Raw genomic sequence first — 22,650 nt, 5'->3', positions numbered from 1 at the left:
TTCATTGCGCAAGAGAACCCTGGGGTCTCCCTAGTCATTATTTGTGTTTATAACTATTCATAATGTGTAATTCATGACATCACAACCTAGGAAGAGGTTCAAGTTATGCTAGTTTGAAACAAGCCAAAGTAGCAGCATGCTTCTTGTTGCTATTTTATCTGTACGCATGCTTTGCCTCAACCATCAGCAAAATGAAATTTGCTTTATTTTATAAACGACTAAATGGCCAGCTCAAGAACTAGACCAGCCAGTTTGGTGTTTTTAATGCAAAGCTGACAACCGGAAGATGGTGATGGAAGTTTTTAAAACGCTTGGCTGGACAGCAGACAATAATATTCTGAGGCTAGAGCGAATGACAGATGCTAAGATCTTCCCCCTTCCCTCCCTGCTGTAGCCATCGGACCCAGCGTCTCAAGCTAATCAGCCCAAATCCAAGGGGGAAGGGCTGCTAATAGGCGTGGCGCTGGCAGCTGCAAAGCAGCAGTGTCCTGTCCTACCTGGCTGCTCCCAGACCCGGCTAGCTGCCTCTCGCCGGGGCGGGGGCGGCCAAGTTTGCACCCGGCTATACCGCGCCGCCCCGGGGGCAGACAGGGAGGAAAAGCGCCGTTCGCGGGGACCCGGGATGCACCTCCTGGGCACGGGCTCGAAAACAGAAGCGGTCACCGGGACCCTGTCCCGCCTTAGCCTTCTTGCATGTTTCTTGGTGCGCCGCCTGTGAAGTGTTGCAATTTAGAAACCATGGCAACGGCCCCGCGTCCGGGCTCCTGATTGGCTGAGGAGGGATCAGCTGGGATGCTGTGTCGGCAAGTCACACGCTTCCTGGTCGGCCACGCGCCGACCTCGCTTGCCCGTGCGCTGGGTCAGGACCAGCCAGTGGCCGGGCCAGGGCTCCGAGGGACTCCCCCCTCTGGGTTCCCTCAGATTAGATGTGACCTTTAATCGTGGTGCAAAAGGCCCCTGCTTGCGAGACCTCAGGTTCTAGGCTTCCTGTCCTAGCCGGTACAGAAGGGTCCCTTTGTGCACTTGGGTATTGCCCTAGCCTGCAAGTATGCCACGAACTCTAATGCTCGCAGCAGAGCAGTCCTGCTGGCTGAAGATAGTGTGTACACGCCTTGTATACAGTCCCTGAGCAGCACCAACTGAAAGGCTTTTCCCAGTAGAGGGGTTTGACATTTCATTAGTCTATAATGCACAGCTTCACCACAAAGCCACAATGTCAGCCAACAAGGAGGGGGCAGTAGCAGCTGTTGCAAATACTTTTTCACATTAAATTCTTTCCAAGCAAGAGGAAAACTAAATCGCTGGTACCTGTGAATTTAATAACCCAGTCTGAACAGGTAATTCATTCATTGACTGGGCAAGGCCTCTCAACTTATGCTAAATCTGATCATTTTTGGACTTACTACCTCTTATACTTGTATGTACTGCTGGGCTCTCTTAATTAGGCTTTTAAGGTCCCCATCTTCAGAATATTTGTACACCAGAGTCCTTTTGAATAATAAGGTATGCTTTAGGGATAGGTTGTTGCTTTAAAATTTTATATTTGGTTACATTATATGCAAAACTATTTAAAATATCCACTGTGTTACTACTGGTCTTCATGACCTTGTAACATCAGAAACAAGAAAGTGTAAACCCAAAACTAAATAAAACAGTTGACAAGTGTACAACAGACTTTGAAGTCAAGGGAGGTGGTTAAAGCAGGGGACTAGGAGTCAGGAGAAAGAGGGTTTCAGCCTGTTGTACATTAAGGAATATGTTATGGCCTTGAGTAAATCACTAAGGGCTTGTCTACACTTGCCCCCAACTTTGAAGGGGGCATGTTAATCAGGGCAATGGGAGATTACTAATGAAGTGCTGTGGTGAATATTCAACTAGTTCTCCCGTGGCAACTTCCAAGTATCAAACTTCATAGTGTTGGCATGCGTGTAGCCACAGGCACTTTGAAGTGCCTTTACTCCCTAAAATTTTGAGGAATAAAGGCACTTCAAAGCGCCCACTGCTACACACATGCCAGCACCTTGAAGTTGCAGTGGGGGAGAATTAAACTAATGAAGTGGTGCATATTTACCATGGCACTTCATTAGTAATCTCCCATCGCCCTGATTAACATACCCCCTTTGAACATTTGCTTCTCCCACCACTGTTTTCCATCTATAAAATTAATCAAAAATACACAATCACCTGCACTGTGCATATGGTTCATTATTAGGTACTTCATGTGATGAAGGAATTGTGGATTAGATTCAAATGCAGAGCATCAACCTGGTCCTTGCACCAATATCTTTTTTGCATGCTTTTGCAATGACATATGCATCTTTAGGACCTATGTGACTCCTTTAAATATGGCACCTCTGGTGCTAAAGTCTTATTGAAATATAAGCTCATGAACCAATATCCCACATGGTTGGACACCCCAGTAGTCCTGTTCTGGACCCGATTTTGTAAAGTGTTTGACTTAAGGAGTTACGTTTCTGCAGGATCAGGCCCATAGTTTGCTAAAAGAAAGGCACTACCTGGATGATAGAAATTCTAAAAACTAGTCTAGAGCATTAATCTCTAGTGAGCAAGACAAACAAAATTATCAGATGAAGACTAGTTAGAAGAGCTGCAAGAATGCAGAAGAGGTGAAGGTCTGGCACAACACAAATACAAACCATGACAGTGACAAGTCAGCTACATGAAGGCTACATCTACACTAGCCCAAAACTTCAAAATGGCCATGCAAATGGCCATTTCAAAGTTTACTAATGAAGCGCTGAAATACATATTCAGCGCCTCATTAGAATGCCTGCAGCCACAGCACTTCAAAATTGACGCAGCTCACTGCCGCGCAGCTCATCCAGACAGGGCTCCTTTTCAAAAGGACCCCAGCAACTTCAAAATCCCCTTATTCCTATCTGCTGTTAGGAATAAGGGGATTTCGAAGTTGGTGGGGTCCTTTCGAAAAGGAGCCGAACTGCAGTGAACCGCGTCAATTTCGAAGTGCCACGGCTGCTGGCATTCTAATGAGGCTCTGAATTTGTATTTCAGTGCTTCATTAGCAAACTTCACAATGGCAATTTGCATGGCCATTTTTGAAGTTTTGGGCTAGTGTAGACACGGCCGAAAAGTTTTAAAAGTTAGAAAGGTAGGACTCGATCTTGCAAACTTAACAAGTATAGTGTACGGTACCATGAATAGCTCTGTTACAGTCAATGATGTTAAGTAGTAAAGCAGAAGAGGACTGGTTCAAAATTCAATTAAGCCTTCCCTTTAACTCCTGTAAACATTGGATTAGACCCTAAATTAGTTACTTCTGCAAGATCAGGCTCTTAGTCTGCAAAGTTAGCAATGGGAGTTTGAGAGTGCTAAGAACCTATCTTCTCTTCTGGTGTAATTTGATTTAGTTACTCACAAGCAGTCAAAGGGAGTTGGGTATTTCTGTCCCATTGCTTTATGGAAGCAACACTAATGTGGCAAATAAATAACTGGTAACACTTGGATTTATGGTAACATAGCATGGTATTAGTTAGGTGAACTTATAGTATCACTTTACTGTTTGCACCACAGTGGAATGGCCAACTATTAAAATACTGATTAAAATTTATTTTAAAATATCAGTGCTTATTAGCTTTTAATTACAATAATTATGTGGGTTTGAAAACATAAAACACAATCAATATTGGAATTAAGCATTCAATGATCAGAACTACAAATGTGTAAAGCGAATATAGGCTGTTTCCATTTCACGTGGACATAACAGGCACAAGCAACATTAAGTACCAAAAAGTGAAGCTATATAAAAACATATCTGTATATGTCAACCAAGACTCATTTTTTCATGATTTTCCCAGAGCCATGCTTGGTATACATTTAACTTGTGATCTTGTGGATGTACCTGAAAGAGAAGGAAAGCACTAGAACTCATTTTCAATACAATGCCTTTTATAAAAAGTAACTAGCAGTACTGAAATTTGTCTGAAATATCTTCACACCCAACTCAGAGAGTACTTTGCAGTTTAGGGGCATTACAGCACACTGATAAATAAGACCTAAGCCTGCATGCTCCTGAAATGAGGGAATAAGTATTGATTGTGCATGAAACCTCTAGTCTGTCAAGGGACCCAATCCTCAGATAAGGATTGAAAGGCCTTGGCCTACTGAGTCCCTCCTTATACAAGCACACTCTTTAAGCTGATGGTGCAATGAACATGACCACAAAATAAATCCTTTAGAGGGGGTTTGGAAGGTATCCTCCAACCAGAGCTCATGTTAGTAGTAAGCCTACTCAGAAGCTTATTGCCTGACTTACCTTCTCAGTTGCTGCAAGTGAGGTTTCACCTGTGCTCAGGACTTATTCCCTCATCTCTGGAACATCCATGCTTAGGTCTCAGCATGTAAGTTCTTACATTGTTTTTAATGTTTTCGCAATAGTACTTTTAGTTTAAGAAAACAAATAATCTTGCACAGAACTGTGGGATAACTTATAAAAACACTCCATTATCAGTCTCTGACAAAGCAGCAAGCAGGTGTACTTGGGCAGCCTGCGCCTGCTGGCAATACCACAGTGAAAGGTAGGGAATCACGCAGTTTGGAAATACGTTGGTCAGAAGACAACAAGATTCAGGTGTCCATCCAAATTAGGCAAGGACTGGGATCTGGAAGCCTGAGAGTAGTGGGTGCCCTTGCTGCACTGCCGAGGGATAATACAGATGTAACTGCCCTGAATTATGACAACTGTTGCTAGCCTTTATGTGCCTCCTTGCACAGTTGGGCACATATGTAGGATTAGTTCTTGGGAGTATTCACATTATTGTTAATTATGCAAGTCCATATTAAACAATACAGTCTTTGAATATTTCTCAATTAAAATGGACAGATTATTTCCACTCTTATTTTTAATTCACTAGATAGGGCTTAATCCAAAGTCTAATGAAGTCAGTAGAACCCAATGCCTTCTATGAGCACTGGATCTGGCCATTAGAGAATGACAGCACTTACCTCTTTCCATTCATTGACGCAGAAGATTCTGTATGAATCATTGCCATACTTTCCAATCCCATGCAGCTCAATGGGATACCTCCATTGCTTGGTCAGATACTCATCTAGAGAACATAACCCCATACTTTAACAGGTTAACATGTAATGTGCCACAGAAACTATTAAAAGAAAACATTGGTACTCACTGCAGAATTAGAAAAATGCCAGTTTTAGCTAAATTTATTAAATTAATAACAGATAAAAATGAATTATTTCTAAATAATTCTCAGTGTGGAAGACAGTTTTAAATCACTATACAGCAAAATCTACACAATAATGTTTTTATCTGAAATAAGAAAATACTGTAGTATGTTATTGCAAAACACATCAGCCTTGTTCTTACTAACAAGCCTTCAAGATGACTTTCTCAATTAAAAACAAGGGTCTGCTCCTTCATTACATGTGTTGTTTATTTTGGAACACTGAAGGACAATCAGAGCTGGGGTTCATAATGCCACTTTCTTACTGACATCAGTTTAAATAATTCTACAGACATGCTTGAAAGAAAATACCTGAAAATTTGATAATGGTCTTTGCTCTGAGTTCATAGAGGCCAAGAGGTTTAAGCAACTCTGACATTTCTTTCCAATCTGCAATTCTTGCTACTTCAGGGGAAGGATACTTCTCCAGAAACTCCCAGAGCACAGGTATTGCCATCTTACCTAGTCAGAGAGAACATGTTGTGAAAAGAAAGGCTCTTCAGTGATTTCCCTTCCCCAAAGCATGCATTCTGAATGTGTTGAGGAGGGAGATGCAAATTATTTAAAAAGCTTACATTGCATTAGTCTACTTAATCCTTTCAATACTGTAACGAAAAACTTAGGAGCTAAGGCTCTGATCTTTCAACAATTTCTAATAGCCACATCAGACCCCAATTCAGCGTTTACGTAAGCTAATGCAACTCACAGACCACGAAACTTGAATTAAGAGATTAAGCTTCACATCATATCATGTACCTATTTACCTGAGGTCTTGTTGAGAAAGATGGTTGCAATGAGGAGCTTCCATGGATCATGAAAGAGTATTTCTTGGACCAAATTAAATGGAGACCGAGGAGGAGTCCATTTCCTGAAGGCCTTCCTTCTTGGTGGGCTTGGAGCTAAACACAAAGATAATATGGGAAACTTTACTGAGCACTAAAAGGTTAATTTTCCCTCCACCATTCTTTTACAAGACACTGGAGCTGACTCACTCCCATCCTCCCACTAGTGCACAGGAGAGTAGAGATTATTACTTTTGTGTTACGATACTGCAGGAATCAGAGGAGCCCTGGCATAGGCTAGAGGAGCGCTGTGGGCTACCCTAATCTGTACCTGTACTTCTAGGGGGTATAGAATTGGCAGGGCAAAGGACTGCCCAGGCCATAATCACCCTCATTCTCTCCCCACAATGCCTCCTGCACAACAGATCACTCTGGAAGTAGCATAGAACTATTCTGGCATCTGGATGTAGAGGTTCCCTGTACTGGGTCCGTTCTCTGGGGAGAAGGGACCTTACAACTGCCTTAAATCCCCTTTGCACCTACTAAGTACTCAGCAGACAGCAGATGTGTGGGCTTTGCCTCCAACACGGAACAGCTTTAAAGGGTAGAAAGGTAGCTCATTCTCAGAGCCCATTCAATTGGCAGCTTTTGTGCCAAGATATTCACCAAAAATGCCAGGTAATGAAGACTGTGATGGTGTTTATGCAATGGGGACAGCCATCCACTTGACTTAGTGAGACAACAAAAATCCTGCCACAATGTAGCCACTGGGTAGCAATAACTCTCAGATTAGTAAAGCCCAGGTCTGGATTTGATCTACCGATAAAAAGGTGAAATGCTAATCTGTTAACCTTCCAATTCCCCCCCCCCACCAAGATTTCTTTACTATAAAGAACACTATACCTTCTTTACTGTATTTACTAGAAAAATATGGACTGGTTTTCCTTCTCTCTACTTGTGTTCTTGGGACACAGTCTTCTAAAAAAAAAAATACATGAAATTATCACTATTAAAATTAAATGAAATGGAAACTAGAGATTATTTCCCACTTTCATTAATCAATTTTCTCTTCATGCTGGGAACAGGAACTTTTACTGGTAGTACTGTATGTAAATGAAAATTAGTTCCATTCTGATACCAATTATTTCAGCATCTGTCAAAAACAAATCTTAAAATGAAAAATCCTTAACAAAAGCAGTCACATCTCAGTGAAAAAACAGGTGCAGTATAGGTATAATTGAGGGCAGAATCAAGGAAATATTATAGTAAACTTATAACCAAGTTAAACAAGGTTAATTGAATTTCTTAACTTAAAATATGGCCAGTTTTGCAGCACAGGCCGGACTTCCTAAAACTGTCACTTTTTGGTCCACCAACATCCTTCGTCTGACAGCACCAGGGATGTTACTGGACCAGGGAGCCAGGCAGGAGGATGCAGTCCACATTCTCTGAGTCCCCCCAGCAACCCCATAGGGGAGAAGTCATGCAGGGCTGGGGCCAGTGTCCCCCAACAATCCCACAGGGCAGCCCCCACCCAGGGCCAGAGCTGTCTTCCCCTGGCAACCCCATGGATATGCAGGTGGGGGAGCACTATGGGTGGTAGCCCAACAGCAGTACAGGCCAGGACTCTTGGCCCAGCAGCAGATGGGGGGAGCAGCCCAGTGTGGGAGCAAGGGGAGTGGCTTAGGGCCCTGTAGCAGGGAACCTTTCCTGGTCCAGCAAATTTCTCTTATTCGGGACTGGTCAGGTCCTGACCATGCTGGACCAAAGAGTACTTTAAAAAGTTAATCGTTATCTGGAGAGTAGTGGTCATGGCTACATTCAGAGAAGGTGATGGTGTGATTTCCAAATGTGAATAAATCCATTTCTTTGGCTTGAACTAGTTGGTTCATAACACTTAGCGCCTATAATACCTGTTGTTCTATATGGTAAATTTGATACACAGATAAGACAAACTCCAGGTAAGCTAATTTTTAAAGGTCTAACCATAGACCTTCTCCAGTCATGAAGGGGGCAGACCTGAAACACACTCCTTTTTTGTAATTAGTTTGGATGTATCTCTGATGGAATTTTAGAACAGTTTTACTCCGAAACATACATACCTTGAAGAATTTTCATTGATGTAAAACTCTCCTCATCACAAGGCTGAGAAATGCTGATGTCTGTTTTAGTGCCCAGTTTGAAATCCTGGTTACCAAAATGCAACCAATTTTTCTCTTTCCCAAACACACTCGATCCCTCTCTATCTGCAATGTTCTCTTCAGATTTGGTAGCTGCATCATCAGAATTCTCTGCACATCCTAACTCTCTGAGGGTTCTTGACTTCTCTTCTGAGGGGGCACTTGCTGGTCCAAGATGCATCTCTAAATGTGATCCTGAAGTCATTATTTCATCTTCTGGGAGTGCATTTGGTTTTCCAGTATCTGTGGGGTTTAAGTTTTGATTGTCTATTCTGTCTCTATCAGAAACACAAACATTTTTCTTTCGATGGAGTTTTTTGCTTTGGCTGCTCTCAGCCTCTGGTTTATTATGTGATGCTTTCCTCATTCTTTTATTTTGGCTGTGATCTGAATTAATCCTTTCTGAGCTCTTTCTAGATTTCTTAATTTGATCTCTTTTTCCAAGTGTTCCTTTTTCTTTGGCCTTTTTGTTCCAGTCCCTTGGCTTAACAACGAAGTCCTCCCTCCCCTGCAGATGGCTGGAAATGTTTTCCAATTGTTCATTACTGGTCTCCAACTCCAGAACTTTAACTTCTTTTTTACTACTTTGAACGCTAAGATCTTGAGCTTTACTATCACATGCTTTACTCCGTAATCTTGGTTTCACAGCGTCACAGAATCCTTTGGTTCTTGATCGAGTTTTCGCCTGAACAGGAGCAGTAAAGTCAAAATCTTCTGGTTTAAGAACAGTCTCTCCATTTTTTCTAAAATATGCAACAAGTGCACATTTGGATCTTAACTTCACTCCTTGAGGACTATGAAATAAAAGAAAGTTAAATAATCAGTGGTTATTGTTTCCCTTCCTTGCTGTTAAATACGAAACAAAGCTGTCCTTTACATTTCAGGGGAGTGCCATGGAGAGGATCAGCCAAAAAATGCTACCTTCATTTTTAAAAACATTATTAATCTAGCTCAATGTTTTTAAAAGGCTGAGTAAATATCTTTTAGATGCATTTTCTACTTATACTCAACCAAAATGTTCATACAAAGACAACTAATTAAAACTTTTAATTAAAGATATTAAAGTATTTTACTGCCTCAGGCTAACCTGATGAGGTATGTAATTTTTCAACAGATTTCCATATTACTCATATGAGGTACCAAGAAATTAAATGATTTCCTGTAACTCAAGGAATCAGATTCAAAGGCTCCTGAAACCAAAAGTCTGTTCAGTGGGTTATGGATCAGCCCCATAACAAATTTGTGTGAGCCCTGGAACAGTACCAAACATTTGACTTTGCAAAATTTACTCTTCACTAACAACCAGTACAATAAGTCTATGTGATTTACACTTTTTACTTACTATATTTATTTCATACCTAGAGTTGCATCGCATATTACCTGATGAAATACACATCATATTTTCCTGCAGTTTTGCCTGACTGTCTTTGCTTTGTGATTTTCTCCCATCCATCTGGAGTAGTTTTGAGACATTCAGAAGCCACTTCTGATGCAGCAACTGCATCTTCTTTGCATTGGAGTGCTTCTGCTATTGTCTCACTACCTTCAAAACCTTCTCTTGTCTCCGTCACTAATATCTTCCCATCTTCTTTTGTTTTCTCTCCAATCTGCATGTCACTGAAAAGTAAATGTAAAATAAAGGGATAGAAACAGACCTGTCTCAAAGTATTCATAACTACAATATTTCAAGAGCTAGAGAGATTTGGAAAAAATTTACTGAAAATATGAAGGTAGTGCACAAATATTTGCAACACGCCACTGCTGTTATGTGTGAGACCTTGCCTCTTGCTCACTGGGACAGAAGATGTTAGGAGAGCTACGGAAACAGCACGATCGGCCTACTCCCATGTGAAACATAAATATTTGCAATCTACATTTTATGTATTGGATTTCAAGTTAACATGAGGAGTGTTTTGTCCTGTATTTCAACAGTATGCATACAACTTGTGACTTTGCATTGTATGTAATCTTGTGTCATAAACAAACCCCAATAAGACTAGCCTTTAAAACCAAGCTTCCAATTGTGTTTTTCATGTCCCTTTTTTTCTTTGAAACATAAATGGTCACTTTCATTAGAGCTCACATACATACATAATATGCCTTGACAAATACATAACTAGGGCTGCCACTTGGCAGGTTTTGAACTGCCCTGGTTGACATTTGTACTGCCTCATTATTTAAAAGGGTTAGTTGGTGGAGAAGAGGGGACATGTTAGAGTTCTGTACAGTTAACCCAATTGTCTGTACTGTGGCACCATATTAGGTTAAGGCAAGGACAAGGATAAAACAACACAAATACATATTTGGGCAAAATTGTTCTCTAAAACATATTAGCAATTAGCAAGATTCCAGATTAGGACCCTTTTTGCTGGGGGAGGAAGGGGTGGCCAATGGCTAATTTTTCTATATCTAAGAGGCAACAATCCTATACATTACTATCTGACTATATTAAACATGCATCCTTCTTACATGGGCTGAGAGAGAGGGAGTACCCTCCCTTGCTCAACACCAACTCCTCAAATCACTTAGCTGGGGTATACTCCAATGGAGCCTTGTATAAGGATGGTGACTGAGGGCACATCTACACTATAGGGGAAAGTCCACTTAAGGTACATTAATTATGAAGCTAGAGTCAATGTATCTTAATTTGGGCTTCTGCACCATTTCCACTAAGGGAGGTTGATGGGAGCCTGCACCCCCATAGACTTCCACTACTCCTAATGGGGCAGGAGTACTGTGGTTTAGGGGGTGCCCTGTAAGTGCCATTCAGTGCAACCACAGTAGGCACACTAAATCAAACTCCAAAAGATCAGCCATGGCAGGCTGATCAAACACTGGAACAAATTGCCAAGGGAGGTGGTAGAATCTCCATCACTGGAGATATTTGAGAAGAGGTTAGATAGATGGCTTTCAGAGATGGTCTAGAAAGTGCTTGGTCCTGCTATGAGGGCAGGGGGCTGGACTCAATGGCCTCTCGAGGTCCCTTCCAGTCCTACTCTTCTATGATTCCCAATAGGGAAGACGTAAACTGAGCTTTAAAAAAAGTGAAGAGTTTCATCCACCCCAGAGAGAGAATAACAAGGCTGTTTTTGCAAATCTGTATCTCTGTTCAATCAAAAAGTTGTTTCTGTGGCTGTAGCCACTGAAGTGTTATGATTGCTAAATCACTGCACCATTCCAAAAATGAGGTGCCACTCTGTCTCAGAACATTATACCCGCCCCAACCCTCTCCCAGCGCTCTCATCCAGCTGAAACCCAGCCCAGCGTTCAACAGCTCCCGTTTGTCAAGCTAAAACAGACTCTCCCCTAGTGCAGCACCATGGAGCCTATGAGACACAGCTGAGCAGTTCGAGCTGCCAGTGGCGGCGCTCACTGGGTGGCGGTCTGGGGCGAGGACACACACAGCCCAAGCACCAAGCCGGCAGGGCACTACACAGAGCTCAGAGCGACCGACGTGCCCAAGGCATACTGTGTTTCACACGTCACAGCAGCATATAACCTGACGTCACCAACAACCGGCAGCATCATCGAGTGACATCAGCGCACCCACGACAGGACGTCACTTTATAGAGAGGGAGCCAGCGTGAGAGTTCATAGGCTCATAGAATTCTAGGGCTAGAAGGGACCTCAAGAGGTCATCTAGTCCAGCCTCTAACTGAAGCAGATCAGAGCGCAGCCTACCGCATCTGAAAGATACCTGGACCCCACCCGCGGTACTATAGTACCTTTTTACCTGCCCTCTTCCTGCCGCCTTTCCGGAGCCGCCATAGCCACGCACTTCCCATGTCATATACAGGTACACAGCATTCCCCCTGCACTGCGCATGCGTAAACCTTGCGCACACAGTTCATTCCCGCCACGGCTTCGCAAAAGCGTTTGCAACGAGAACAGGCTGTAGCTTGCCTTTTGCGCATGCGTATTTCAAACGCCGTTCCGCAGACAGTTCCACGCCTGAACGAAGCCATGTTCTCTCGTCGTGCAAACCCAGCCCCTATACGAAGCTGCATTCTTAGCGCAGGCGCAATTAAGTTTCAACGTTTGAGTTTCTTTCCCTTCCGCCCCCTCCACCCGCGTCGTGGCCGTTGAGTCCAAGCAAAGCGCTTTAGGGGAGTGCGCATGCGCGTTGCCTGGGGAGGCGGGGAAGCTTTAATCTCGTGTAAATAAACAAACAACGGCCGGGGCAGGGGGCGAGGCAGGGGTGTGCAGCAGTGTGAGACGCCCGGCACTGAGACAGGCGGGGCGTGGGGTTGTGAGGTGAAGCGGGAGGGCGGGGTAGTTGGGCAGAAGGGGCAGGGCTGGCGGTGAGGGAAGGGGGGTTCTGGGTGGGGCAGGCGGTGGGGGGTGTTGAGGGAGTAGGGCAGGCAGTGAAGGGAGGAAGTGTTGGGGGGAGAGGGCAGGCGGTGAGAGAGGAGGTGCTGGGAAGTGAGGGGGCAGGGCAAGCAGTGGAGGGTGCTGAGGAGGACGGGGCAGGGCAGGAGGGGAGGGGTGTTGGGGAGGAAGGTGGCAGGGCAGGCACTGAGAGGGGGTGCTGGGAAGGGAGGAGACAGGGCAGGCAGTGAGGGAGGGGTGCTGGGGAGAGAAGGGGTAGGGCAGTTGCTGAAGCAAGGGATCCTGGGGAGAGAGGAGGTAGGGGAGGCTGTGGGAGAGAGGTGCTGGGGGAGAGGGAGAAATGAGGGCTGCACTAACTTGGAGGGATAAGGCTGAGCAATGGTAAGAGGCTAAATATGGTTTATGTTTGCTATTTTCACAGCATCCCAAAGCACTCTGTGCACTTCATGGGGGCAAATGAAATGATGTGGTCACTGCCCTGGGAAGCTCAAGGCCTAACAAGGAATGTGAGAGGGGAGGGGTAGTGACCCACCTTTTGATTTGGTGCAGGGCAGGGTTTTGGGGTAAGGGTCATTGCAGTAGGGAATGCTGATCATTTGATTTTTGTTAGGTTTTATTTAGTAATAGATTTATTATTTTGAAACTTCACAATCTGTATGAACTGGTAAAGTCTTGTGGGTTCTTGCTGGGGGCAGGAGAGCAGCACACTGTGGTTTGTAATCCTGGTTACTAATATCAATGGGGGCATAAAATAGACATCAAACAGGAGTCCAATGGGGATAATTTAGTAAATTAAGAATTAAGTATGGAATATGCAGAGTTCTTAGAACCCTGCATGAGGATGCAACTTTAGTCCTTCATCTTAAAGAAAATAGATAGTTTTTACTGTGGGTAATTTTTTCTGAACTATGGTTCTCTTTGCGCATGTTAAGATCATTCCAACTTCTCATATACTTGGGTAGACTTCACCACTTACCCTCCCTGTGGAGACTTTTCTAAACCAATAAGTAACTGATTTTATCAGTACTGTATATACAAGTGGTAGGAAGTGCCAATGTTTTATTGTATATTGGCATCTTTTAGATATTCTGTATCATTGTGTTTACTGAACTGTGTTACAGTAGGATTGTCCTTCTGGAAACCAACCATATATCTTAGGGGCTTTTTCAATAAATAAAACTTTACTGAGCAAAAGATATGGACTATGTATTTAATCTTTCCAAATCCTCCCCCTCCCAGCACTGAGTGACATTAAGATTAAATATGATTCCTCCTTTCTTTTTTGATTGTTTCTTCATGTTATTGAAGAAGAATCTTTATTATCCATATGAGCCCCAGAAGGTATATGATAGCTTGTGTACTACTGGTTCTCATGAAGCAATGGTAATATAAAGCCACTAATAATGCCTGAATAGTACAAAAAGTTTTCCTTGTTTTTTAATTTTCATCCACTTGTGGCCCTGATCTTGTAACCATATATGCACGGAAGGTGGAGATGTAAGGATGGAGTTGCGAGTTAGTGATCTGGTCTTGCAGCTGGATCTGTGTAAGCCTACTCCTGTGTCTGGACAAAGCAGGATGGTGATTTTATTTGGAGACCACCTTATTGAATGTGGGGAAAACATTGTAAAACTATCTTCTGGAATTTCCCCAAAAGTTAAATGTGTTCTGAGAAGTGTATTTGTATTAAGTCTTTGCTCGTTTTTATAGTATTTAAACAATGTTGGAAATAGGAAGTACGGTTTCTTTGGGATATTCCTAGTAATATTCACTGTTCTGCTTCTTAATTTTCCTTTTATCTCTTTGTCAAGTATATATGATCTTGCCTTTAAACCTGATGGAACTCAGCTAATTATTGCTTCAGGAAACAGACTGTTGGTAAGAGATTGTTTATTCCTCTCTACACGATGCCATCTGAATTTAACAATAATCAAATATATTTTAAAGACCCCCAAATATAGCTATGCAAGAGTCACATATATAATGTAGCAATATTTTGGGGAGGGGGGGGTCTTCTAAAATCTTTTATGAATCTTTTGTAGGAGGCTCTCTTCCATCGATCTTTTCTTTGGGGTAAACAGATTTGGAAGAAAGAAAAAGTGGTAATTTTTGGTGTAGGAAAGGAATAGGATGTTTTGAAACAGGCAGGCTAAGTGGGCTGTCCAAAAACAGCATAAGAATTGAATGACTTTGATGTAAATGATTCAGTAACCGCTGTTGTTCTTATATATAATGTCTGCTTCTCAATGCACAGAAAGAGGCAAGTGTTTTCTGGTATTTTAAAATGATGCCATCAATTCAAACTGCAGTCATTTTTAAAAGATAAGTTAAAAATGGTTTCAGGTATAGTACTAAATCTGCTTCAAGATCTTCCTTACAAACTTTGTCATCTTATCTTATTTTCCTATATTTTTAATAAAAAAGTCTTTTGCATTTTGAAAGACCCAGTAAAACAAGAGCAACTAAGAATCTAAGAGAAATAGTGAAATTGATTATAAATCAAACTAGCAAATTTACCTAGCATTGCTCTGATCTTTAAGTCAATAGTTGGGGGGAGCAAGAGGAAAGTGCACAGCTTACCAGCCGTCTGCCCTCCTCACCTAGAGTGAGGAATGCAGCAAACTGTGCACTTTTTCCTCACTCCCTGACAATGTGGAAGTCGAGCAGCAAGCAATGAATCTGGGGATGAGGATGCTTCATCCTCCCCAACCCTGGCACAACCAAACCTTTGCCTAAGTTATGATAAGAGGAAGCTGGATACCGAATTTGGTGACCCTGGCTCTTACATTTAGAAGGAGTTTTCGAGCAAACAACTGCACAGACAGACACTCAGACAAACTCTCTCAAATATACAGTAGATATTGTCAGACAAGCAAAGCATACAGACATAATCATTTTGCCCTCAATCTTGTATCATTCTAATTATTCTATCCTTTTTGGATCTTGTTGATGGATTAGGGGTCTTACATTGACCTTTTTTTTTTATGCAGGTATATGACACATCTGATGGAACCTTAATTCAGCCCTTGAAGGGACACAAAGACACAGTGTATTGTGTGGCTTATGCTAAAGATGGTAGGTTACACCTTTGGATTTCTAACTTCCTTGTTTGTGCTAATTTGTAGAAAGCATGGTAATTGGCTTCATTCCTTTTGTATTGTAAATTGAAAGATAGAACTGTTATGGTAGTTTTAATAATACTTGGAATTTATGCAGTGCCTTTTATCTCTTGATCTGAAAGCACTGTAGAAGTAGATACTGTCTGGGATATTACAAACATAGGCCCCAGTTCTGCAGTTGATACTATGAACAGAGATCCATGCACCCCAAGAACTTTAATGGGACTTGGTATGAAAGCAGAGTTTTACCTGTACAGCATCCCATTGCAGTCAGTGGTATTCCATGTTGGTCCAGAATTGCAACCATACAGAATCAGTAACAGGAATGGACCTTGATTCTATAGAACTCAGATACCTGTAAAGAATTCCTTGCTTTCAAGTGTTTGTGAAGTAAATGTAATAGTTACATGTGTGGCTTTTTTATTTTAAAATATTCGTCAATAGGCAAGCGTTTTGCATCTGGCTCTGCTGACAAAAGTGTAATAATTTGGACTTCAAAGTTAGAAGGAATTCTGAAATACACGTAAGTGAACCCTTTCACTTTACTGCATCTTTTTAATATGTATATTGCTTACAGACTTCCTCTGTTAATATAAGTGAGTGATGCTAGGAAAGTTCAAGGAATGCGAATTAATGCCTGAGAAGGAACTAATAGAGGAGAAATGAGGGAGGAGAGCAGTTAAGATACAGAAAGATAGAGAAGGTGAGGAAAACAGTTAAAAGAATGAAGGAGAAATTGAGGGTTAGATAAAACTTTGGTGTTACTCTGGTGAAGACATTGCAGGGCTGAAGGAGTGCTAGAGAGTCTCTTTGGAGTTCAAGTAGACTAGAAAAGTCATAAAGCCAAGGCATTTTGTGAGTTTTATTTTGCATTTGTCTTAACATGAGTTACAGGCATAATACAAGTACAAGACATGATCCCAGTCTTGTAAAATGAGTCAATTTATAATGGTTCAAAGCCTAGTCTAAAGATTGTTGCTGGTACTTGCCTCTACCAACAAGTTCCATCTTCATCCTATTTGTGTTTGGTGTTTTTCATTGGATTAATACCATCCTTCCACAGTCATTAAATAACGTAGATTGCTAGTACAGATTGTACCTCCCTAGTCTGGTATGGTCAGGACCAGGGGAGATTCCCTGCCTCCAGACCTCCAAATACCGCCCCCCCCCCAAGCTGCGTACCCATCTGCTGCTCAGTGGGCACTTCGGCCTGCACAACTGCTGGGGCTTCTGCTTTCCTCCACGGGGCTGCCAGAAGATTCCAGTGCCAGCTCCAACCCTGTGTGTCTGGCCTTGGCCCCACAGAGCAGCCAGGTGAAGCTGGCTCTGGCCTTGGGGGCTGCTAGGGAGGTGGCTATAGCCGTGTGTGGTTACCCACAGGGCTGCCAGAGGAAGCCAGCTCTGGCTCCAGCTCCATGCAGCTGCCCCTGGACCCATAGGGCTGCCCGGGAAGTGGCTGTAGCCCTGTGGGGCTGCCAGGGGACATGAGCCTGAGCCCTGCATGGCTTCTTCCCTCAGTTCCCATGGGGTTACTGGTGGATGTGGTCTCTGGCCTGCACAACTGTCCCCTGTAGGCTGCTTGGGGATGCCAGCTCCAGCCCCCAGGCCTGCTGGAGGATCCGGGCTGCAGCTTGGCCTCCTACCCAGTTCTCTGCTCTGAGGAGCAAATATGCTGTGCTCCAAGCCCTAAGTAAGGGTGGAGGTGAGAGGTGGGTGAAGTGTTGAACTGGGGAAAAGGGAGGGCTGCTTCTCAGTGATGGTCCACTCCACTGAGAGTGATTGTGCTATTTATTACGAAACTGATGAAGTTACAGCTGTGGCTTACACACACTACTAACAGGAGGAATAGGATTACACCCAAAAGGAAAAGAAACACCGCCTGGGGTTTTTCTAACTCCCAGTAGTTCTCTAAAATAGCCCACGGGTTGGTGGAATTCATTGCTGTTATCTATCCTGATTTCTAAGAGCTGCTATCTATCCCCAAGAAGTGTGAGTTTTTAGTTTCAGGGGATAGGACTTAAGGATTAATAGGATAAAGTGACGTACAGACACAAACAACACTCTGTTCTGTAGAACACGAAGGTTCAGCGGACCACGCTTCCCAGCTGAGGCAGCTTGCTTTCAGAAGTTCCTGGTCAGTGGGTCACAGCCCTCTCGGGGGTCCTGGGGCATCTTTGCCTCAGCCTTACACATGACCCTTACAGACTCATAGAACTAAAGACATACACACAGCAATACACATAGCTATGGCAGGGTATCAAAAGAAAAGCCAGAGATAAAATGCAACTGCTACCTTTTACTTACATAGCTGAGCAGGTACAGAAACAAAACAAAAAAACACTGCATCTGGCTATCTAAGCTATACTCTTACAAATTTCTTCGTGGTACCAATAGGTTTTCTCACACTACTCTATTTAACTTGTGAGCAGGCGGGAGGAGCAGCGAATGGTGATCAGTCCTTGTTGCAGACAGCATCCGGTCTCTCCAGGATTCGGGAGTTCCTCCTCCTCCTTGCTTTGTTGCCCCCTTTTATGATTTGCCATTTGCTGGCTCTGCCTGAGGCCTGACACATCACATCCTGGTTGCTTCTGCTTCTCTTCGCCTGCAGCCCCTCTCAGCCCCGCCCCCCATTTTACACAACCATACATCCAATACTTCTTTTTACCTTTTAAGGTATGCCTCTGGTCTGCTAGGTCAGAGGCCATGGCTCTCTTCTGTATAGGGTTTTCCTGTTTGTCAATTTTAGACCAGGGGGCGGGGGTGGCTGCAGACAGTGCAGTCTGCAAGCAGTTCAGTAAATTCCATTCCCAACTGGGTTAGACTTCCCCAATTCACTTGTTTCCTCAGTTCTTGGTCTGGAGTTTGTGGTTTAGCCTTTTGTGCTAAGGCATATTTCCCTATCACAATTTAAAAAGGTCTCTGGACCCTGCCTCCACCCCACATACCTCACCGCATTGTTCAAGTGCCCATGCAATTCACCCTAACATGCCCAAGCGTGGCCGTTCACTTAAGGGTCACCAGGTAATTTTGCGCATGGTCCAGAAACCTCCCTGGTCCTGCTGGATGTGGGATGTTGCCAGAACAAATTGCTGGTTTTAGGAGGTACAACCTGTATTTTACACTGTCAAATCCCAGTTCTGCTTTTGGGCAAGTTTGACAGTTCTTGTTGAAGTCAAAAGTCTGAGGGGGTAGCCATGTTAGCATTTTTGTTTTGTTTTGTTTTTATTTTCTGCTGTATATCATATGGATTCTGTTATTTTCACTCATACCCATCTGATGAAGTGGGTTTTGCCCACAAAAGCTCATGAACTAATATATTTGTTAGTTTCTAAGGTGCCACAGGACTGCTTGTTGTTGAAGTCTGTGAGAAATGTGCACAAACATATGATAAAAAATTGGTTGATAGCATTTATTTTCCATTGCTTCCCAAACCAGTATTGAACCTATACCATCATACCAATGCAGCCTGCTCTTGATGAAGTCCGATGAAACCTCTATTTAGAGACTGCTTAATATAAAAAATATATTCATTTTAACTTTTAGTTTGTGTCAATTTCATATCATGTAACTTGATCTGATTTTATGCAGTATTTGTCCTCTAAACTTAGATGTGAGATTTTTTGTAATAAAAGGTAGAAAATATGGCATTTAAAACAAAATATTTATTTTAAAAGAGATGATTACTTTGTTCTAGGCATAATGATTCTATACAGTGTGTCTCATACAATCCTGTTACTCACCAACTGGCATCCTGCTCCTCCAGTGATTTTGGTATGTCTTTCTCCTGATGTTTTTCATTGAGCCAGTAAACATTATTAACAAGACAGAATTAAATATTACTAAGTTAATAATGGATGGCCACAGATTTTTTTTTTTTTTGATGAAGAAATGGAAGAATAAAATTTTACTTTTCGACTATCAATATACAGATGGAAAATTAGAAAATACCTTGTCTAGCTCCATTTAATATTTTACTTTTAAAATTACACTTAATTTGAAAAGCTCCATTGCCTAAAAGTGTGCCGTCTTATAGTGGTATGATTTTTCAATCGTACTATTTGCTATACTTTAGGAAATAATTAATTGTAGATATTTACACCCCACCCCTACCATATATGAACAAACAGCACCTATTCAAAAGGTGCATTGACCCTTCTCAACACTGAGAGAAGTCCTGGCCCTGTTTAAATCAATCACATTTTTTTCTAATTTAAATGCTACTTGTAATGATAAAGAACTTAATTACTTTCTTGTTTTTGTCATTGTGGTTTTTAAGGTTTGTGGTCCCCTGAGCAGAAGTCAGTATCCAAGCATAAATCAAGCAGTAAAATCACATGCTGTAGGTAAGTTTTGTACACTTGCTGTGTCATTCAAATTGTCTTTTTCTTTATGAGTAAAAGTGGCAAACAGAAGAGCATATGTAATTAAATGTATTCAGAAGTCATGATTGGGGCATGAAGTAGGAGTTTATAAAATAGAATACAACAGAACCAAAGACTCCTATTTCACTCCATCCTCATCAAGGTAGTATCTGAGCATCTTCCACTGGCACGTTAAGCAGCATTTGTCATGTACTTTTTTTCCTATGTGCGTAACATAGCTTTTTATTACATTGTTTCTGATTTGCAATGTCAAGCACTGTGATCTTCAGCAAGTCACTTAATCTTTCTGTTCCTCTCTTTATCCATTGATATACTGGTTGAACCTCCCTCATCTGGCACCCTGGGTACCTGATTAGTGCCAGTCAAGAGACTTTGCCAAATCAGAGGAGATATGGGATCATCTAGCACATTACCAACATTTTCATTGCTTATTGGGCTCTTAGAAGACATTTAGGGGTAAAGTAGAGCTAAATGAGAGCACAGAAAACTGAGAGCCAGGACTGGTGGCTATAAACAAACTTTATGGGACTATGGGAAACTTGGCCACACCCTTAATAAGATGTCATCCGACTACCTAAAATCATTCCGGATTATGGATGTTGATGGATGAGGGAGTTCCGGATTAGAGAGGTTCAACCTGTAGTAGTAATCTCTTGAAGGTGATGCTGAGACTTATTATATTTGTAAAGTATTTTGTTATCCTCAGGAGATAAATTAGTTTCTTGTGGCTGTCTGGGGCAACTAGATAATAAAGCCCCATCCTGATATTAGATGCTTATAAGTGAACTATATAGTAATAATATTATAAAAAGACTTAAATTCCACTATTCTTTCTCCGTACATAGAGACACATTCTAAGCTATCATCCCCTGCTTCAGTACCCTGTACATTTAGTAGTTTCCTCTATGACGTGCTTCTTTTTCTTTTTGGTTTGTCATAAGCTGGACAAATGATGGCCAATACCTTGCTTTGGGAATGTTCAATGGCATTGTCAGTATAAGGAATAAAAATGGTGAAGAGAAAGTCAAAATAGAACGTCCAGGTGGCTCTTTATCTCCAGTATGGTCAATTTGCTGGAATCCGTCAAGGTAAAGCTCTTACATCCATCTCTTTTTGAGCTCAAAAGGTAATCCTTGTTTTAGTGATTCCTGAAATCACAGCATGCCTAGCCCGTTACCCTCCTTGCTTTCAGTGGGTTTCTTCTGCTCTCTATTCAGAGTCCCAAGATGTCTCACTGATGACCGACTTTTCACATTTGTAAAAATCTGGAATTACTCCACAGAAGAAAATGGAATTACACTGGATGTAGTTTGGTGTAAATTAGAGGAAGATTATGTCCCCCCCTTTTTTTTTTTTCCCCTCCCAATCCTACTTTTCCTTCTCTTTGCCTTTGATAGAGGAATCTCTCAATGACTCATCAAAATCTCCATATATGTTACTTCTGCTTGAAGAAAGCTTTGGCATATCTATTGTGGCTTATAGGTTTCTGTGACTGACCCAAGAGGGCTTTCACAAACTTCATTGGTGCAGCTTTTTCTGTCTTTTCCTCTTTGGTTTTCTTACAGTTATCTCCAGTTCAAAACGGAGTGCCTTTTGATGAAGAGATAGATGGCAACTTGTGTTTTAAGATCAAATGCCAATTCTCCCTGAGATTTGTACCTGTGATAAAATAAGATTTTTGTGGGACAGGATACTCCTGTTTCTAGACATTAGCTGCCTCCTACCAGCTGGACTGTGTTTTTTTTTTTTTTTATAATTAGCATTGTATTTTTTGATCACACTTATTGAAATGCTGGAACGCACTAATGGTGGGTGTATTTCTTTCATAGCCATATACAGGAATTGTACTGTTATTGCCTCTTTCAGTAAGTGACGAAATGGGGTGCAAAATTAACTTGGATGTCAGGAAAGGTGATGTGGGATTTTTGTTTGTGTATTTTTACCAGTAAAGTTTATCTTAGAGTAATAGATTTTTGAAATTATAGTTTTACTGTAGGGAATGTGAATGAGCAATTGATATTACAGTAGGTGGGAGAATTTCTGGAATCATAGAACAAGTGAGGAAGAGGAGCAGTCAGTCCACAACTGTCTAGAGGAAATACCAGCTTTGAAGTCCAGCACGTGCAGTAGTCAGGGTAGTGAGACAGAGGAAGAGGAGCATGAGGAAGAAGAGAGCCCTAGGGACACCAGCTCGTGAGTGAAACTTCAAGGGAATAAAAGTTACTATTCTACAGACAATGTAGACATCTACATTTTTGTCCAATTATACATGTAATTGTTTCTTCTTTCTGCCTCCTACCAATGAAGGAAACAATTCTAGGAAGGAGAAGACATCTCAGCCTTGTCAGTAATACTGAGAAGGATATCTGTGTAGAATGTATGAGACTGATTTCAGTTTTTCCTCTAGTATGTGGCTCATGCAGCAATATCTCTGAAAGTTGGACACATTTTATACGTTATAAATACTCGGAGTGTATTTAATAAGCAAAACAGATGATTAAAACCCAAAGAACTCCAAAACCTGTAGGCCAGATTTATTGGATGGTGCATGTGGGTTTTTGTTGACTAGGTGGTACTGCATTTTTTTGTGTAGTCCAGCAGTGAATTTAATCCCATCAATTTTAATCCATATTTAA

General features: G+C 42.0%; 2 protein-coding genes across 11 annotated transcripts in view; one reads left to right on the top strand and one right to left on the bottom strand.

The window, feature by feature from the left end:
* Positions 1-3,416: 3,416 nt before the first annotated feature.
* Positions 3,417-12,206, bottom strand: MBD4 (methyl-CpG binding domain 4, DNA glycosylase). 7 transcript variants are annotated; one of them, XM_075004805.1, is made up of 8 exons: positions 12,088-12,206; positions 9,565-9,801; positions 8,107-8,978; positions 6,908-6,982; positions 5,987-6,121; positions 5,535-5,684; positions 4,984-5,087; positions 3,419-3,880 (listed from the first exon to the last, which is right to left on the bottom strand). In XM_075004805.1, exons 1-8 carry the CDS (start codon positions 12,189-12,191, stop codon positions 3,803-3,805), a joined length of 1,755 nt encoding a protein of 584 aa, XP_074860906.1. In that variant the 5' UTR covers positions 12,192-12,206; the 3' UTR covers positions 3,419-3,802. The 7 variants fall into 7 exon arrangements, with proteins under 7 accessions (XP_074860909.1, XP_074860906.1, XP_074860912.1 ...); XM_075004811.1 differs by having other exon boundaries at positions 9,543-9,801; positions 12,088-12,189; XM_075004810.1 differs by lacking the exon at positions 12,088-12,206 and adding an exon at positions 11,910-11,996 and having other exon boundaries at positions 9,543-9,801.
* A 593-nt stretch (positions 12,207-12,799) lies between these two features.
* IFT122 (intraflagellar transport 122) overlaps positions 12,800-22,650 on the top strand; it is a 55,899-nt gene continuing 46,048 nt past the window's right edge. For 2 of the 4 annotated variants that reach the window (XR_012646925.1, XR_012646926.1), the window contains exons 1-7: positions 12,800-12,894; positions 14,325-14,391; positions 15,504-15,588; positions 16,077-16,155; positions 19,327-19,403; positions 19,909-19,975; positions 20,956-21,102. Coding sequence is in view for 2 of the 4 variants with exons in the window: in XM_075004803.1 (XP_074860904.1) it covers positions 12,854-12,894; positions 14,325-14,391; positions 15,504-15,588; positions 16,077-16,155; positions 19,327-19,403; positions 19,909-19,975; positions 20,956-21,102 (563 nt within the window). In the remaining 2 variants the exon portion in view is untranslated. The remainder of the gene's footprint in view (positions 12,895-14,324; positions 14,392-15,503; positions 15,589-16,076; positions 16,156-19,326; positions 19,404-19,908; positions 19,976-20,955; positions 21,103-22,650) is intronic. The other 2 variants (XM_075004803.1, XM_075004802.1) reach the window with 2 other exon arrangements.

The sequence above is a fragment of the Carettochelys insculpta genome, chromosome 11, assembly GCF_033958435.1.
Source record: "Carettochelys insculpta isolate YL-2023 chromosome 11, ASM3395843v1, whole genome shotgun sequence".
Taxonomy (NCBI): Eukaryota; Metazoa; Chordata; order Testudines; family Carettochelyidae; genus Carettochelys; species Carettochelys insculpta.
Note: the sequence above shows the minus strand (reverse complement) of the source record. Positions and strands in the feature narration are given on the sequence as shown.

Coding starts and splice junctions, on each gene's coding strand:
- MBD4 (XM_075004805.1), bottom strand. CDS start 12,191: ATGCAGCTTCGTATAGGGGCTGGGTTTGCACGACGAGAGAACATGGCT. Junction 5,088..5,534: donor GACCATTATCAAATTTTCAG/GTATTTTCTTTC, acceptor TATGTTCTCTAG/ATGAGTATCTGACCAAGCAA. Junction 3,881..4,983: donor GCGTCAATGAATGGAAAGAG/GTAAGTGCTGTC, acceptor CTTCTCTTTCAG/GTACATCCACAAGATCACAA.